The sequence below is a fragment of the Apteryx rowi genome, unplaced genomic scaffold (genome assembly GCF_003343035.1).
Source record: "Apteryx rowi isolate R43461 unplaced genomic scaffold, aptRow1 scaffold_26, whole genome shotgun sequence".
Classification (NCBI taxonomy): Eukaryota; Metazoa; Chordata; class Aves; order Apterygiformes; family Apterygidae; genus Apteryx; species Apteryx rowi.
In genome coordinates this window covers 2,174,554-2,193,307 of record NW_020448974.1, presented here as the reverse complement: position 1 = coordinate 2,193,307, position 18,754 = coordinate 2,174,554, and the positions used below count along the sequence as shown (strand labels likewise).

Below are 18,754 nucleotides of genomic sequence, written 5' to 3'. Positions count from 1 at the left end.
GTTTAGCTGAATACAGATGCTATAGTAAAAATGTCTAAAGAAGAAAAGAGAGAGATCAGCTCAGAGCTCTAGAAGCAATAACTGGCACTCAGTGCCAATGGGATTTTAAAAAATACAATAATTTTAAAGCAGGTTTTCTTATGAAACCTTTAATAAACTTGAGCTGAATTCCCTACCATGTGTGGTAGGGCATCGGTTTGTCACCTCGCTGTTGTCACATCCTTTATGAAAGAATTCCAGGGAACTGCCAAGTTACCTGGGAGACAGGGAGAAAAAGGGGAAGGAAGGAAATTATAGAATATTGTATTGTATTCTTTTTCAGAACTATATTTATGAATTAAAACATCCATGTTTGCAAGGTCAATATATTGCAAGTGGCTATGAGGACGACAGTTTACTTCACACGTGCAGAATGCACTTGTACTTCATTTAAGAAGCTGCAAAAGAAACGCAGTTAGAAAAACAGCTAATACAAGTGTATGCAAGTGTAAATCTGAAGTAATGCATACTCTACTRCTGCCATAAAGTAACAATGTAAGTTCTGTGTACTTCAAGGGCGACACCTTTTCCTTTAACAGATTTACAGCATGAAACTTCCACTCTTCAGGCTTTGACGTGGGTTCTGGCTTCCCACCTGGCAGGGAGACGGCTCCCTGCCGCTCGTGCTGCGGCGCTGTGCTCCGCGCGCCTGAGGCCGCTGCTGTGCAGCACAAAATGTTTTGCTCCCAAGGATCGAAGGGTGATCTGTAAGCACGTAAGAGACCTGTGAATTCTGCAGTCTGTGTTATTATCGATAACGAATTCACGGAGTCCGAAGAGTTCTCTGCATCTGCCCGTGTCATCTGTTTATGTCCTTTCTTAAAGCGCTCTGCTTTCTTCACCTGACGGACTTTGTTTGATACGTTCCTTGTGCGCGTTAGCCTTACAGGGAAGCATGGTCTATAATCTGTAACAAYGAGTGATAAACGACTGATGAAATACTGATATCCCCATTAGAAGGTGGCAGATCATTTCTTGGGGGGGGGGGGAGCTGTGAGCATCATATGTAGCTTGTGTGCGTTTTACAAGTGCATGTAATATTTGCTTGCTCACATGCTGTATCCGGGGTCATTGTGAAGGCGGTGAAGGAGAGGTGAGTGTTTAGCTTCTCCTCTCTTCATTCAGGTCCCTCCTGCCTAACTGAGCTGTAATTTTATGCATGAGTATGGAAAAAAATGCAAAGGCAGGATATTGGGGAAGGAATGAAGAGGTGTTACAAAAAGAAAGTGATTATGGGTGCAAACCTAAATTTCTTCACCTCCTGCCCACCTCAGAAAAAGTAAAACTCCTTGCTCTGTCCRTGCTTTGAGCAGGAGAGGGAGCCTCATTCATCTGCATGTAGGAAGAGGAGGGCAAGAGCAAGAAAAGAGGCAAAGGAAAGGCATAGAGAATCCTCTTCCTACCCTAGCTAAAAGCCTGTCTGAAGAAATCAAGTGTGTTTGGGTTTTTTTTTGTTTTTGTTTTTTTGTTTTTTTTAAAAAAACTTGTTTGTTCTTTATTTCAGGTTATCTGTGATATGGAAACCCAAATCCACAAGCTGAGGGAAGAGCTTATGCAGGTAAATGCTCAGCGGAAGCAGCAGCTGGTCGAGCTGAGCCTTCTGCGGGAAGAAGAAAAGCAGAGGGCAGCTCGAGAGCATGAGACAGCAGTGAATAAGCTTAAAGCAGAGGCAGAAAAAATGACATTAGACCTGAAGAAGGTACATGCTGCTGAAACAGAAATGGCCTTGGAAAAGGTAAGAGATTCACCTGGGGTGCTTCTCATGGCATGGCAAAAGGGGAGCAATCATCTCAAAAGTCACATAAATAAAGTTTTATTAAGGAAAAATGTTTAGGGGTCRCTTGAGTTTAAAAAACAAAGTATGCTGGAGATCTGATGTTGGATGCCACAATCACTGCATGAGTATGGAAAATGTTGTGGTCCTATAATGAAAGACTGCTTCTATTTGAACGTGTAAYGGTAGTGACTGCTGGTGTAGCTATTTTGTGAGAGTGCTACTGTGGCAGCACCTTCGAGCAGTCGTAAGAGCAGAACAGAGCCAAACAAACGTACAGTACTCAGTAGTGGAAGTGATTTTAAAAAAATCCAGATTTCAAAGGCAAACTTGGTCAAAGACTAGGCTAATCACTTTTATTTTAATGGAATARGTAGAGCAGGAAGGGAGGTTCTGCCTAAATTAGCTTTTTTTCCCCCTCTGTCAAAAAGAGGGAAGGTCCTTTAGGGGAAAAAAGTTCCTTCTAAAACCCCAAGGAAAATGGGTCTAGTTACTAGCAATGGTTGGTCTACTTTTGCTTGCTTGTGTGTATTGGTCGAARCACTGTTGTGAAATGTTTGAAAATAAAATTAGCATTTCAGATGCCTCGAGGCATCCGTCCCTGTTCTGTTCAGGCGGGTCCGTGCCAGCCTGTCGCGGCACTGATGCTGCCGCCTCAAACCRACTGCTGAGAATTGCCCTTTACAGGCTTCATGATCCAAGTATTTTGCCACATTAGGGATGATGGGAACTAAAACRTGTTAGCTTTATTTCAAAACCTAAGATTAAAAAGCATACTTAATATTTATGGTAAACGCTGCCTTTATGTAAGCATATACTTGTTTAAGTATCTTTTGCATGTATTAATGTAATAAAGGATACATTTTATTGCAAAGTGATGTATAGTGGCACAAATTAACACTATGCAGGCGCTGTCTGAGCGCCTTTGTGGAGCTGACATTTCATTTACCTGCATCAGGTTCTTGGTCTGTAATTTTAAACAGCATTTGGAGGATTATGTTGGAAATCAGCCAGCCTGAAGCCATTAAAATGGCTGTGATCAACAATTCAGAATCTTTTCTGAATGTAAGGAAAGCTCCGCTTGGCATAATTATTTAAAGCCAAGGTCACAGAAAGTATTTAAACCTTTGAAATTCATCATTAAAGGATTAATTTTAACTCAGGAAGACATTGTCATTTTTGCTTAAAAATGGAATTTGAATCTCAATTCTTTTCTTTCTTTGATCTTTTTTTACATGTGTAGTATAGCAAAAGAAAAGTTAACTTCTTTACATCCTCAAATTAAAGTTACAAATAATCCTTCATAGGAAAATATCTTTAATAGTTTTGAACTGTCATTTCTGTCAGGAATATTCTTTTTTTAAATTTGTTGTTTTTTTCTATTTTTCCAAATAAAAGTACTAATTTTAAGCTATATTAACTGTTATTGAAAATTATATATTTTTATTTAGCCTCCTTTATTTTTATCTCTAATCAGAAGAGCACATATTGAGTAAAGAACAAGAAAAGAAATTTCTTTTGGAAAGGCTTTCACAGACATGTGGAAAGACCTTGCATTACCTTCAGATCTCCCTATACCATTCTTCACTTCTATCTTCCAAAAGAAGAGCTGTGGAAAGTGGCCACAAAGTCCAAAAGTCAAAGTAGCTTAGAGGGCAAACTCCATCTGAAGCTCAAAAGTAACAGTTTAAGCTAAATTAGTTGAAATCCTGATCCTATTAAAGCCCACAGAACTTTGAAGGAGATTTTATCTGAGAAAAGAAAAAGCACCTTAATTGCAGCATGAATCTTGAARCTTTTTTTTTGAAAGTCTTTTTGTTTTCCTAGTAAATCTTGTTACCTTGAAATTTAGGATAAATGGCAGAAAATTTGTCTTAAATTAAGGTGATTCTTTTTGCCACCTCTGTAAAGTTTGCTTAAAAATCCAATGGGAAGCTGAATTTTGGTGTTTGGTCGTAATCATATGACTCCAGATTTCCTGAAGGTCAGTCCATTTCCAAGTGAAGGATCTTACTCCTCTGTGGCCTGTTCTTTGAGTAGTATTGATTTCTGTGAGTGTTGCTTCAAGTGATTGTGGATTGTTGTTCGCTTGAACATTACAAAATAGAAAAAATTGGCTAAAACTTTTGAAAAGAAATAGAAGTTAATAGAAGGAGACACAGGATCCCAGCAGTTTTCGCTTCCCACAGCCCTGCTGCAGCAGGGATGGGAGTAAGGGGAAAAGATTAAGGGAACGAGTTGCATTGGAAGTGCTCACAAGCACGAACGGGTGGGATGCTCTGCTCTAAAGCTTGGGGGCCTTGTGGGGAGAAGCTGGGCTGACACTTTTGCTCTTTTTTAAGTATATTACGAATTTCCTTGACTCTTCACACAAGACTTCAACTTTTCTTTAGTTTGCCCATTTCTTCATGTCAATTCTATGCATAATCATGAAACTATTTATATAAATATGGAAGAGCTGCCTAAAAAACCCAATAAACATAATCTGTTTCACTGGGGTCTTTATTTTTCTGTTGCTTAGTCTTGTATGTTTTCAACTTTTAAGATAGCACATTGATTATTGTCATACCATTTTGTCTGATTCATTCTGTTTGTGATTGCAGTGTATGATGCCAGCGGGTTACTCAATAAAAGCAGTGCAGTAATGTTTTTGAAGCTGTGATTCTAAAAGCATRTATCTCTTGACAGTTATTGCATCCCGCAATCGGTAGGGAATGATAAATGGGAAAGTGTTTAGCAGGTTGCCAAATGACTCTGTGTAACCCACACTATAGGAAAAATAAACATGTCATCTGTTGTTGTGGAAACAATAATAAAGGGAAAAGTCCTTAATTTTCCAGTGACCCCCCTCTGTCGCAGGCATTATTTTCACTTAAACTTCACTTCCTTAAAAAATGAGCTACAGCTGACCAAAATACATTATGATGACTAGCATAGGACCTTTACAAGCAAATCGCTGGTGGCTCTGAGATGTCTTTGTGCTGGCGGAGGGGAAGAAGGGGCTCTCCTGACCTGGAAGCAGCACCCGGCAAACTCAGGGCTCATGGCCCAAGCTCCTGCTCGCGCAGTCTCTGGAGACAGGGTGCACCCTTGCCTTCTCCCCGCTTCTAATTTGTCTTCATGCTTGGCCAGCGTTGCAAGTTTTGTGAGAGACTTGCATCTTCAGCCTTGCTTTTGGCTAAATCAGGTGCCATCAGCTGATCACAYGTGATCACCTTATTGCTCACCTTGTACGATGTAAGGTGACAGTTGGATTAGAAGGCACAACCACCTTAACGGTTAAGGACAGCAAACATTAATATCCTTACGGTCAGAGAAGCTCTGCTGGACACAAATCAGACAAAAACCTCAAGACTGTAGCATGGAGAATTTGAAATAGTACTTATCATGTTCTTATGACTTCAGTACTTTCATGATATCTGTTATCAGTCTCTAACACAAAAATGACTTGAAAAATTCTCCAAATTATTTCTTTTATATTAATTAAGGAGTCTTAAATATCATTTCAGAGGAACAGTTGCATTCAATCATAGGGATTTTGATTTTCTTCTAAAGCTTTATAGATTTAATTTGCTTGCAGTTCTTTATATCAAGTGACTATAGTATTTTCTGATATGATGGTAATTTTTTATTTCAAGTTGTACCTCAGTATGATGAAATGAAACACACTGTTTAAGAAATAAACATATTTTGCATACTACTGTATTTAGGCTCCGCTAATGACTCATTGCAACAGCAGGGTGACAGGCGTGTTACAGGTTGCATCAACAGTACTTACAGCATGGGCACCAATCAGCCAGGTGTAACGTACTGCACAAAGCTTACGCGTATTTTCAGGTTTGCCAGAAATTTCTGAAAGAAGGAGACAAACCTCATTTCTAAGTGCGTGCAGATGTGAAGCTTGGCTAACATAACTGTTTGTAACATTCATCTGCGTTATTTTCCTGGCAAAGAAAGTGAGCATTCGGAAAGCACGACCCTCGCAGATCAGTAGACAGGCTAACAACGCTTGGAGGAAGCAACCTTGGAACACTGCAGCCAGCTCATAAGAAAGCTCTGTCTCTGACCCATGTGCAGGAGTCCATTGGAGTGGGAGGAAAAGGATTTTTCTCCATCTGAATAATTTTCAACATTTAGCTTTTTTATTGACTTCTTTTCTATATTTAAATAGAGGTTTTTGACTCATCCTGTTAAATCTTTCTGCAGGTTCCAAGAACATCTAATTCTTTTTCAGTACTGCTTTTCTTGTGGAGAAGTAATTTACATTTTTGTGTATTGACTCTACTTAACGCACATATTTGCTTACAGGATGAAATTGTAGTCAAAAAGAGGAGAGCCAAACATTTAGTTGTTAGACTGCAATTCTTCTGATTTCCATAGCGCTGTGAAACAGTTCACTTTGGAGAGATGGGAATCCAAGGCGGCATGCAACCTGGACAGAATAGTGCAAATTGCTTGTGTAGGCTTCAGTGACGTAGCAGTTAGTGGTACTCTAAGATTTCTGTCATTTTAAACAAAATTTGGCAGTTACAATGTTTTGTAGTCTACGGTTGTTAAAATCACTCCACCTACATCTGGTAGGAATTCCACATAAAAGTAAAATGTCCAGGAAATTCAAAGTTAAGGCTAAARTTTGAAAGAATATAAATCAGACAGTGCTGTACTCTGTCTCTGTAAGTGACTAATTCCCTAATTAACAATAACTATTCTATTCTAATTATTTTGTAATATGATATTTCTGTAACAAGGGCTTTTTCACAAGCCTGCAGATGATGTCCCATAACTTAACACTTAATTTCTACTCACATATAGTTTGCAAATGAGATACTGAAAGTGTGCCCTACAGACAGTTTGAGTCCTTGCTTTTTAGTCAGGCTTTGTGGTGCTGCCTCATTCATTAGCAAGTACGGTCAGAGGATGCACTCCAGCTGGACATACGTGTTGGGCATACTTCCCTGATCCTGATCTAGAAATATCTTTCATTCACAGTATCTATGCTGGTGCTATGATCAATACTYGTAGAGATAATGTTTTGTTCAGCACTAGCAGAGAAATAGAAGATGAAGGGAAAGAATAYGACATCTTCAAAGATTCAAGAGATRCTCTAAGAGACAGTTAAAAGTATTCAGTTTCTTCTAAGTAGTTACRTTGCTTCTGCTCGTAAGGAATAAGCATTCTCATTGCGTGCTTTGCATTGACTTCCTGTTGCATGCAGTCTCTCGAGCTGTTGTTCTTTACCAACTATATGTTTCATTAACTACCAAAAGTGGTTCCATCTCCATATCTGAGACATTTTGGGACCTGGACATCTCTGCAGCAACTCTGTAGGTTCCTACTTGGGCTTTTTAGCATGACRGAGTCTTTGATCTGCGTGACACCTTTCACTTCATTAACTTGAACACTAATAGCTATAATATGGATAGCTTCATTTATATGAGCACCCAGATGAACTATTTTTGCCCTCTTTGCAGTGATACCCTGGTTATTTATAGGGGGGCAAATAGGTCGACTATGAAATGTGTATGTGTGTACTTCCCTAGTATAATGATATCATTAARTAGGTATCTAATTATAATGTAGACTTATGTTTTTCTCCTGGCTGAAGGCACTCAAGATCTCCACCGGTTTTCAGATATTTGCCATTTTTGAAGCTGAAATTTTAAAATGTTTGTGCATTATATAGATGCTTTTGCTTAGGCCTGTTCTGTTTGTCATAGCTTTGAATAATCTAAAGATTCTACTTCTTACCAAGAGGAGTTGGATATTCCCCTAAGCTCTTGACTTTTTTCACTATTATCTGACAACTATTATGTCTGTTACAGGACCTCTGCTCTACTGTTCCCGAATAGTAATAGTTTTGTTATAATTCTGTTGCAGAGTCTGTATATRTTTGCTTACATTTGGCTTTTGAGCAATTCTAACACATTATGTTAGTGATCCATCAACTAATATTACTCCAAATGATCATGGTGTTTTGGCTTTGTTGGAGAAATTCTGCCAAAAACCTAAAAGACCAAGAAAAAAAAAAAGTATTTCCAAAAGGGAAAGGATCTATGTAGCGAAGTTAGTCTGTTGGCACAAGAAGTGCCGATTATTTAATCTGTCTCTATAGCACTTCTACAGAGCACAAAAGACAGCAACTCTTGCAATAAAATTTTCCTCACAGATGAGGGAGAAAACCAGTTTCCTCTCTAGTGTGTTCCCTTTTGCCCTGCTCCCTTTTCCTCCCAAAGAAAAGAGAAAGAAAGATGACAGTGGACCAGGAACGCGGTCACAGGAATTGCATCATCCCATAGGGGAGCTGTTTGGAGGAGTCTTCAATCAGCAGAGCCAAACATGAAGAAAAACATTGTAGAATAATCTCCCGGAGATATTTCACTCAAATGAGACTACATAAAATGTATGTCCCTCTCCCTCCCGGGGGTGCTTCAAAGCAATAGTCCGTTATTCACACACAGAGTTACTACACTTCTGCCTCCTTTAAAAAAAAAAAAAAAAAAAAAAACCCTCAGAAAAGGAAACAGAAAACAACGGAAAACTTTTCTGCCCATCAATCGTGTATATAAATCTGGCTCAAGAGGTAACCAAGAATAATTGATATAAATGTCGCTGTAGAAAAATATAGGCACCCATGAGAATAAGGCTTGCTATTTAACATCTTCATTAATAATCTGAAGATGAGATCAGGTAGCATTTTATTTGCATTCACATGAGATACTTTGTGCTAACAGATAATCACAGTTTCTTTTGTCTCCTGTATTTTTTGCCAAGTGGGTTTCAAACACTGTTTCTTATTTAGGTTATACGTGTGAAATCTGTTCCACCTGGGAGCTCTCTGCTTTTACTTACTCCTGTAACTTCCATGCTTGTGGAATTTAGTGAGGCAGTGACAGATTGCAGCCTTTATTATATATTCATAAGATCAAGGCTTACAGAATCATGAAGGTGGTGGATAATGTGAATGCAGGACTGTTATTTACTGGTACAAGACCTGGGGGGTAGTTGGAGATTGATTGAAGAAGGTGCTTCCTTACACAGCAGATAGAGCACTTCTTGCATTTGTTTCCTTTGGAGGTTGTGGAGGCAGGTAGTACCAGCAGGTTCAAAAAAGAATTAAACAATTCTTTTTCTCTTAAAAAAAAAAAAAAAAAAAAGAATTAATTCTATTTATGGACAGCATACAGCATGTCCATAAATAGTTCCTAAGGGGACTAGGCAGGGATTATTACTATTTTTGTCTTTTTGTTAACTGTTATTCATCTAATTTACCTATTTTACATATCTTTTCTTCCAGGGTATGTTAGGTCCTTTATAACATTAGGAAAAACATTGGCTTTTCTCCAGCATAGTCGCTGATTGTAATGTGAGCTTGCCTTTTTTTTTTTTTTTTTTTTTAAAAAACAGCTCAGCCAATTCATTCTTAAACTCTTTCCGAATTCTGGAAGGAATACTGGCTGGTCTGGGTGCCTGGGTAGAGCTGAGAGACCAGATCCTGTAAGTGGTGCCTGCTGCTGGAGCCCTGCACCTGCAGCGATCACTGCTGGTTTCACTCCATGCTTGCATTTATGCAATCGGGCTGGAGATAAACAACCATCTTTTAGACAGGACAACAGTACCTTGCGTTTGTTACCTGGAATTAGTAAATACTGAGTGGAAATTTCTCCTGCATCCCGTGCCAAGAGCTCCATGCTCTCACTCTTCTTGCAGGTGTCTTTGCTAACACATCACTTGCGCAATGACTTTCACGAGTCCTCCACACCTGAGGGTTAGTGCAAGCAAAGCAAAATCCTTCTGTGGAATATGTCCATGGTATACCTGCTGGCGTCACTATTCCTTTGGAAATCTAAATTTTTTCGCTATAGTTTTATTTTAGAAAAAGTGTTTGTTTATTAATGCCACAAGCTAATATAAAACATCTTTGCTGCATGTTTAAAATTAGGCATAATTTGAAGTCATTGTTTATGCTTACTTGCAACTTCTTCATGTCTTCATAATACAGAAACGTTGCAGGTGGCTTTTTTTTCTTTTCTTTTTTCTTTTTTTGGAGGGGAAGGAGTGTTTAGGAAATAGGAAAAGGGTGAAATGATGTTATTAGTTCTTCAGAGTCTTTAATGTGAAAAAACAAAAGTGTTGCAAAATGACTTGCTTACAGCTGCAGAACATGTCATGGAATAAAACCCACCTTCATTAAATGGGTGAGAAAGAATTATAATTGTTTTGAAGTTCTTATGATCAGTCTGCGTGTGCTTCATTGTAATGTGATACTAAAGTGCCTCAATTATGATTTGTATATTTTGGTGCCAGAAGATTTTTTTTCTTATGCTAAATTACTAAGTTCTGTCGGCTGCTGGGCTGTCATATAGAGATACAGTAAATCATGTTATATTTTGTCATGGATTACACAGAGCAATAAATTTGGGAATAGAGATCAAAGTAGTTTCACAATCACATCTGAGTGTAGGAGGGGTGCTTAACTTGTAGAAAATCTGATTTAGGTGAAACTGTTGCAGTTCTTGTGTGAATTCGAAATGATTTTGGGTGTTCGGTTGAAAATGAGTAAGGTACAAATCCCCCAAAGAGTTCTCCAGTATTGAGTTCAGAGGAGTTAATTCTGACCTACAGCTGCAGAACAGAGAGCAGATAAATAATTAAACATTGAGGACGTGAAGAGTCTCCCAGTGTCTTATTTATGTTTCTAATTGCTTTCATGATTGAGCAATATATTCCATTCTGCTTTTAACTGGGACTTTGCTGGACTCGTACGTAGTTAGGCAGTGACACAGTAATGCTTTCTGGCTCCATGAAGTTGTAGTGTTCTTTTTTGGAAGCTTTGTTGTGTTTAAAACTACAAAAAGTAATCCAGCATAATCTTGCTAAGAAACACTGATTACTCCAGATCATAGATTGTTTGGGGGATTTTGTCTTATTGTGTGGGTTTGTCTTTCCAACTGTAGAAGCTTAACTGTTGGTCTCTCATCTGGTGATGTAACTTCCTAATACAAGTCTGTGCTTTGGTTTTCAGTTTTCATTCTGTTTAAAAAAGATTTTCGCTCAGAATGATACATGCTTAGGGTTTTAAAGATTATCTTCCTAACGTTTGTTTGTTATTGCTACAAAATTCAACTTAAAACAGCAACAGAGAATCTAAAAAATAAAAATCGCAGCCTGATCTCTTTATAGTCATTTCAGGAGTCTGTATGGTCTTTCCTTGGCAAAAATCAAGGAGCGTGAGCTTAGCTGAAATAAAATGATAAAACGAATGGGTCTCTGAGTTCCTGGTAGAAGTGTATATTGTAAAGGTTATGTTAAGTAGACTTTAACTGAGTCGACTCATAGATCAATGTCACCTCTTTGGTACTGTTTCTTTCTATTTTTTGTCACGAGTTGCAAAATTAGGCTCATACAAAAATATTATTGTATCTAAAACTGTTTGTATTTTAGGTCAAATCATGCAGTTGTTTTTAGATAAGGCACTTGGCTCTCTCCAGCATTGAATATAAGTCAATATTAGTGGAGTTGGGAAATTAACTTCTTGGAAACCATGATTAATGTTATTGGTGGGTAGTGTTTTGAATCATATGATTGCATCTCACACTGAAGAAAGAAGTTCCCCCTCCATTCTCCTTTGTTCCATGGTGTTTTAGAAGTAAGCAGAAGATCATAAAGATATTCAGTAATTCCACTGGGGTGAAGCTAATAATTATGTGTTAGTGTAAGGTTTGTGTAACTTTGTCATCAGATACCACATGCAGTTGGACTTTCATAAAAGAATTATTGGAAGAGTTAAATGGCAATATTTAATAATTTAAGATTGGTTCAGATTGGTTAAGATTACTCAATTGGTTCAAATAATTTCTTCAGACAAAAAAGGACTGGAAATAAGGCACAAATTGCACTTGCAATTTTTCAGTAGGCTCCTTTTAAGCATAGAATTGTAATACACTGCAGAAAGGCAATTCTCCATACAGGTAGTGTCAAATTCATTTCTGTTCATTCTTGTTTTTTTTCCCAATGAAAAATGCTTAGCACATGAATGAAGTTTTTTTTTTTTCCCCCTAAAGATGTATGTTAAAAAAGAGAAGAGAGAGAGAGAAAAAAAAAAAGGATTTATAGACCTACAAAAGTGGAATGTAAAGTAGAATATTAATAGGATTTGTGGGTATGACAGATTGGGATTTCTATCATTCATTTTCAAAGCCCTTGAAGTCATTTGGTACTTGACTAATTATTCTGTTAACATCATTTTGGGTATTGAACAATTTTTAATAGTGTTTTGGTGGCTCAGATTACATATTTGAACGGCTGTGCTATTTTCCCTGTTACACAGAGATTCGGCTTTCCACCTGTTACCTGATTGGCGGAGAGTGCAGCAGAGAGAGGGTATTGGCGTAGAAAGTCCTCTGCTGTCGTTATTAGAGGCACATAAGGAAAATATGTTTCAGGCTTTGAGGCTGAAGTGAAGTTTTTGTACAATCAGATGAACTTTAAAGGTGATCTGTTAATCTCTGAAGTTTAAACAGATACTGTACAGTGTTTTAACATACTTAATAACAAAAATTGCTGCAGTTAGCCATTCTTAAGGTCATTTTCTTTTGACATCTGTCAAATTACACAATCTTGTATTTTGGTACAAAGCATAATGCTGTCAAACTTAAATAGAAATATACCAGAATGTGGAGTGGTGTGTTGTTTTTTAAGGTAAATGGGCCCCATTTACATTAGTTCTTTGATGTTAAATTCTTTGCTGCACATCAGAGAACAGTTGCTTCTTCCCTGGAGCAAGTTTTCTTTCTTCTCCTTCCCCCACCCTTTGATTTTTTTTTCCCTTTTTTCTTTTTTAGTTTGCTTACACTTTTATCTAACTAATTATGGAGGATCAGCTTATATATGGCCATCATTTAGCTAGTTGCAGGCATTTTGAAAAATGATTATTTCATGGCTAGTACCCTAAACACATTTCTTAAATCTGCTTTGTTAGTGAGTATGGGTGTATATTTGCCTCTGTAGTAAATGAGTTATGCTTGTGAGTCATCTGTATTGGTGAGATTGCAATCAAATTAAAATGCCACTGAAATCTGTCACCAAACTGATTCATATATAGAGGAACAGGATTTCACCATGCATCCTTAAATATCACAGAACTATCTATATTTGGTTTGCAGGGTTAGTTTTCATATTAATTTTGTAGCATAATTAAAATCATATTGAGAATTACCATTCCAAAGCAGAAAGATTTGCACTGATTCATGCTCTTCTAAGATTAGCAGCTGCATTTTGATAAACATTCAAGATGCTCAAAAAAGAGCAGAAATGCTGCGTGTCCTTCACTGATGTCAATGAAAGACGAAGCTGTTCGTGTGCCTGCAAACCTCATACTGTATCTAGAGAGCTAGTGGCAGGGCTGGAGATGTTGTCCGTGCAGGCAAGGAGCCCCCGAGGGAGGCCACCCACTGGAGCACGCGTGCCCCAGCACGAGCGGTGGCCGAGCACCTGGCCAGGCTTTTCCTGGCCACCCGGGACGCCACTGTCTGGCAAGGAGGTGACAAACACACTGCATGCACAGTCACATTTGGGCTCTCTCTGCAACTTCAGTGTAGACTTAGCTATAGATTGTTTTGCCAAAGTCCTCAGCAATTGGAAAGATGTCATTGTGCCATACTCTCCATTAAAAAAAWATATATATACATACACACACATACTATATAATAGTGTGTGTGTGTATGTATGTATATATATATATAAAAGTACATAGTATCCTAATCTTTTTTTTTTCATTTTACATGTCTTGTTAGATGCTTTTGACGTCGTATCCGTCTACCAAACTGTGATAGGTTCTAAATGACTGTAATGCTTTTGTTAACGAAAGACCACGTGGCTGTGCTGGGTGATCAAATCACAGAAAACTGGCTTGCATCATGGAAAGGATGCTCACAAGAAAACTTCTGGAAGGAAGGAATTAAGTTATATTAGCTATTCTAATGTTTATGGCTTCATTATTCAATGGTACATCAAAATAATTTTAATTAACGGATATGCTTTTTAAAGCAAAGAATATATGCATTTTGAATCATTAAGTAAAAAATAACAAAATACATGTGCTTGAATAAGTAAAAAGCCATCTCTATGCCTCTTTTCTTAACTTTTGTTTAGTTCTAATTTGTCTTTAAAGGACATTATGACATACATAAATATAAAATAAGCACAGTAGTCTAATGTTTTGAGTATATAGGATGATAGATCCAACATGAGAATTAGTTGGATGCAGGATGGTCCTTCTCTTATTTGGAAGTTCATTTTGCCCTTTCCCAATTCACTTACGATAYCCTGGGTTCAGAATCCTGTCTTCCCCCTTTCCCTTAGCCGCTTCTGCTGTGTGGCACAGGAGCCAGGCTAAAAATCTGCCAGGATGTAGGGATGTTGATTTGCTGCTCTTATTAGAGTAGAGGGAGTTTTCCTGAGGTGAAAGCAGTTTCAGCTTTCTCTTTGGAAATTTTCATTTACACATGCGTCTTGCTACTTGAATCATTCACAGAAATCCTGTAAGTAATTTTTTGTTAGCTCAGACTTCGGCATCGGGTTGTTGACTGTAATTAGTAAGTAAAACATTCTAGTTCCATTGCCTGGAACTCAGTGGAACTAAAAGTTAGTCTTCCCTTTACCTTGTATCATATACCTTAAAAATAGCACATGAAACTTTGTAATTCTGGTATGACATGGTATGTTTTTTGGAGTATGGTCCCATTGTGGTCAATCCTTTTGGTTCCTTTTTTTCTTAGTAATACTGTTCTATTTCATTAAAGGAAAAAATGAAAATCAGATTGTGTTAGAACAGCATCCATTAGTTCCGATACCACATCTTTAGAGCTAATACCTTTTTTAATTTTTACACAAAATGTTTTGTTGAAATCGGTGTAGTTTTGCTCAGCAACCACAATGTGATGCTTTAAAGCATGTTATAGAATTGTAGTTGCTTTTTAAAACCAATTAATTGTAACAAGGATGTAATCTCCTTTTTAATGCAGAAGTTGTCGCTCTAATAAAATAACTGTGTGTAAAATTGTCATAATCAAACGATTTTAGCTAAAATATGTATTAACTATGTGAAACTAAACAGACGTTAATTTTTGATTCAGTGGGATTCCTCTATGGCTTATCTAATTTAAACCTTTTTTATTATAAAAATAGATATTACGACTGATACTTCTGACACGTTTTTGCCGAGTGTGAATTTCCACAGCTACCTACAGCACACAGAAAACTGGTTGAAGACCGTTAACTCCATTTGCAGTGCTGCCCGTTGCTATAAAAAGAGTTAGACTTTAATGAATACTGTCTGACCCTCCAAATGTTCACCTTCCAGCTGGCTTCTCATTCCTGATTGTTTCAGAAATAGCATGTAACCTGAAAGTGAGGGAATGCCCTCAAAGTCATACAGGAGCAGCTTGGGCTTCATACAGTGCACGATGTGAGCTGCCTGTTAGAAAAGTTTCACCTGGCTGTGAAAGAAGCCGGGAAAGTGATGCTTGTGTACACCAGTCCGGTTCTAACCTTCTCGCTTGTCTAGATGGAGGTAATATAAATCCTCAGCTGTGTTCACTGTATGCAGCTATGCGTATTTACTTTGCAGTAAGTCTTTCCTTACAAAAAGAACTAAGAAAAAAGGCTTTTCTTGTGTAGCAGTGCTCCATGTGCCCCGGCGGAGTAGATTTATGCCTCCCTAGGCTGCAAAGCAACAGCCTGTCGTGAAGAGGTGTTACATTAGTTGAGTTGCAGGTTTTGAGAAGAGGGGAGTTTTGTATTTCTGTGGTAGAAGAAGATAACGGAAAAGAGGTCCTGGGCCTTAGCGTGAATGAGAACTTTTCGGCTGACTGCCGTGATATAACTTGCAGAAGTTGTCTTCTGCCAAGCATCACGAGTGCGATCTGTGCACGTCGTGCTGATGCAAGACCTGCACGGTGTTGTAGGTGTAAAGAGAAAAGGCCAAGTCAGCAGATGTCCATAGTTTTTAGTGCCACAGCTTTAGGCACCCACTTTTAGGCAGCTCTTAATGTGTATTTGCTATCTCCAGGGGGAGTTTTGGAACCTTGGTGCTTCTAAAAATCAGACCCCTCCAATAAGGATGTTTGGGACTGCATGTAAATACAAGAGCGTGGAGTTTCTGGATGACTTGGAAACAACTTAAAAATGTTTTGCTAATTGTAATTTGTTAAAGGCATTATAAAATAAAATGCTGTCATTGCCTTGAAATAGACTCATAGAATATACTTTGTTTGCCTTCAGTTAGGAATAAAACACTGAAATTCAGCATATCTTTCTTTCGGATCACCTCTGTCGTGTCTAGCAGAGGTTGCCCTGGTTCTCCTCAGTGTGAATTAACAAGTTCTAATTTGTTTATGAAAGTTATGGGTGTGTTTTTATTATTTATTGGGATTTCTTTTATGGGTTCAAGAGGTTATAAAGCTGCTTCTATGAAAGATGAAGACTTTTACCCCAGGCAAGTTGAGTGAAAGCAGCTGTAATGTGATTTTCTTTGCAGTGCCTTGCTAACTGGTATCTCTCCCTTTCTGGGAGTAACAGTAATTTAATCTATTACTGTAATTTATTTTTCACTTTTCCCTGAAGATAAACTGTCAGTTTCAGTCACTTCATGATAAGCAGTGCTGGTAAAAAGTAATCTGAAACCAGATGACAATACAGTGGGAAGAGTGTTAATATGGGGCAGCCAGAGTATAAAAAGCTGTGTAGCATGCACAGAGCTGTCTGACATAAATACTTCTGTGTTACTGCTCCTTTTTTATTTATGCAGTTGGTCAGTATGCCCTTGTAGTGTCTGTGGCTCGCTTTCTGTGACAGATGTAGGAAAAGTGGAATTTAATTCATCTAGTGCTCCAGAGTTCTTGTATATGCTATTTTAAAGCAATATTTAATGCCATTATCTCTATTTATAATAAAAAAAAATCCCATATACTTGAAAATCATGCACATACTCAGTAATTGGTTTTGATTAACTTTTTAAGAATTCTTGATACCAGCAAACACATGAAATACAGGCACCTCCATATGCTTCATAATCTTGGAATTTGAAGGGATTCGAGATCATAAACTGCAGTATCATGTAAACTTCAAGATTATTTTTAACAGGCCATAAGATATTAAGCTGCACCATATATAACTGCAGGGATTGTATGTGATGATCCTAGTTCCATCATGTTTTCTAGTGGTGCTTTGCAAACGCTGTCTGCAACTTTAGACTCATGTGAAGGCGCATGTGTTTGTGTGCTGGGTTCTGTTCCATAAAACTGAGCAGGACAGATCAAAGATTTTAGCATGAGGTCGGATAGATTTTGAAAACTTAATCAGCCTAAATTTGCTTCAGGACTCAGCGTCATAATATTCCATCCCCCTGAGACAAATATTTTTCTGAGGCACCTGTCCTCAAATTTTAGACCCAGGAGCATGAGACCGCTTAGCAGTTCATCTGAGGACGGTGATTTGAGGCAGGTCTATCAGGATGATACAGCGGCACTTGAGAAGAAAAATACAAGTCAAGATTGTGTCCCAAATTTAAATTAAAAATAGTATTTGAGGGGAAAAACCTTAAGAGCTATTTTTCCCCCAAATTACAGATGTATTTGCTTACTAGCTATCACTATGACAAAGCAGCCTTGCTTTCCGTTTGTTTTATTCCTTATCTTTGAGTTATGAAAAAAAAGTTAGAGGGAAAGTGCTGTAAGTCAAGGAGAACGCAGCTGGTTCGGCAGCACGTTGGGTTCGATTATCTCTTTAATAGCAGCAATCTTGCAAAAAACCCTCAAACTGGACAAAAGGAGGTTGCAGACAGCCGGCCGACATGTGAAAYGCCGTCGTTCGTGTCCCGTTGCACCCTTCCGGCCTGGGCTGGCGCTCGGGACTTTTCTTCGTTCCTTTTTCCTTCTTTTAGAAATGAAGTCACCCTGATAAGCTTGTGTATGTGTTTCCCCCCCACCTCACACGCACTCTGTCTCTTTTTTTTTTTTTTTTTTTTAATCCGCAGAAGTCTTTATGTTTTTCTAATAATTGGCAGCAGAGGTACAATTTCTCCCCTCTTTTAAGTGATGAATAGTTGGCCCCAGATCAAAGGCAAGCCCTTGCGGTTTCTTGGCCGCCGCAGAAGGGCGTTGGGACTGGCGGGGAGCCCGGCTGCGCGGCGATAGGCATGTAGATGAGGTGCCAAGCAGAGGGCTCGGTGGCAAAGTGTCTGTACACGTTCCTCATCTGCGCTAATCGGGTTTCCTTTTGTGCCTGCATGTCTTTCAGGCGAGCGGCCGGCTGAAGCAGATGGAGAAGGAGTACAGTCAGAAGCTGGCGAAATCCTCGCAGGTAGGCAACCAGGCAGCAGCCCCGCGCCGCCCCGTTTGCTTCGGAAACTTCGTGACGAGCGTAATTGCTTCTGCTCTTGAGCGTAGGGTTTTTTTTAGGCAAGAGAAGCCATGACCGTTTCTCAAATCAAATATACAGTGTTCCTTACAGATTTTAACCATTAAAAAAATTACAGAAAGTTAAAGTGGCTAGAAAAAATGGTTCGCTTTTTCACCTGCTGAGAACCGAAGAGGGTTGAGCCCTCCGTCAGTCGGGGGGAACCGAAGCAAAGCTGGCGTGGCGCGTGGGCCGTGCACGCGGAGCGGCTGCGCCGTCGTCGCCTGCGGTGCGAGGTGGGGTTGGCCGCGCCGCTGCCGGCCGGGCCGCGGTCCCACCTGCAGTCCCACCTGCGCCGTGTCGGTGGTTAGCCTCGATCCTCGCCRACGCAGCGGTTTTGCTGAACGCTGACCCAGCTTTCACGCAGCCCCGAATGACGTTGTCGAGCATCTCAGTGGCCTGAAAGGGTTTTTGACTTGAGTTTTTGCTCTTTAGGGTAGTCTTTTGACCATGGAAGAGGAAAACATGGGTTGAATCTACATTTAT

At 38.9% G+C, this 18,754-nt stretch overlaps 1 protein-coding gene across 9 annotated transcripts in view; it reads left to right on the top strand.

Moving 5' to 3' along the window:
* CEP112 (centrosomal protein 112) overlaps positions 1–18,754 on the top strand; it is a 183,239-nt gene that overhangs the window by 115,416 nt on the left and 49,069 nt on the right. For 8 of the 9 annotated variants that reach the window (XM_026067618.1, XM_026067623.1, XM_026067619.1 and 5 more), the window contains 2 exons: positions 1,544–1,774; positions 18,110–18,172. In XM_026067618.1, coding sequence (XP_025923403.1) covers positions 1,544–1,774; positions 18,110–18,172 — 294 coding nt within the window. Of the gene's footprint in view, positions 1–1,543; positions 1,775–4,416; positions 5,408–18,109; positions 18,173–18,754 lie in introns of those variants that run through there. The other variant, XM_026067624.1, reaches the window with a different exon arrangement.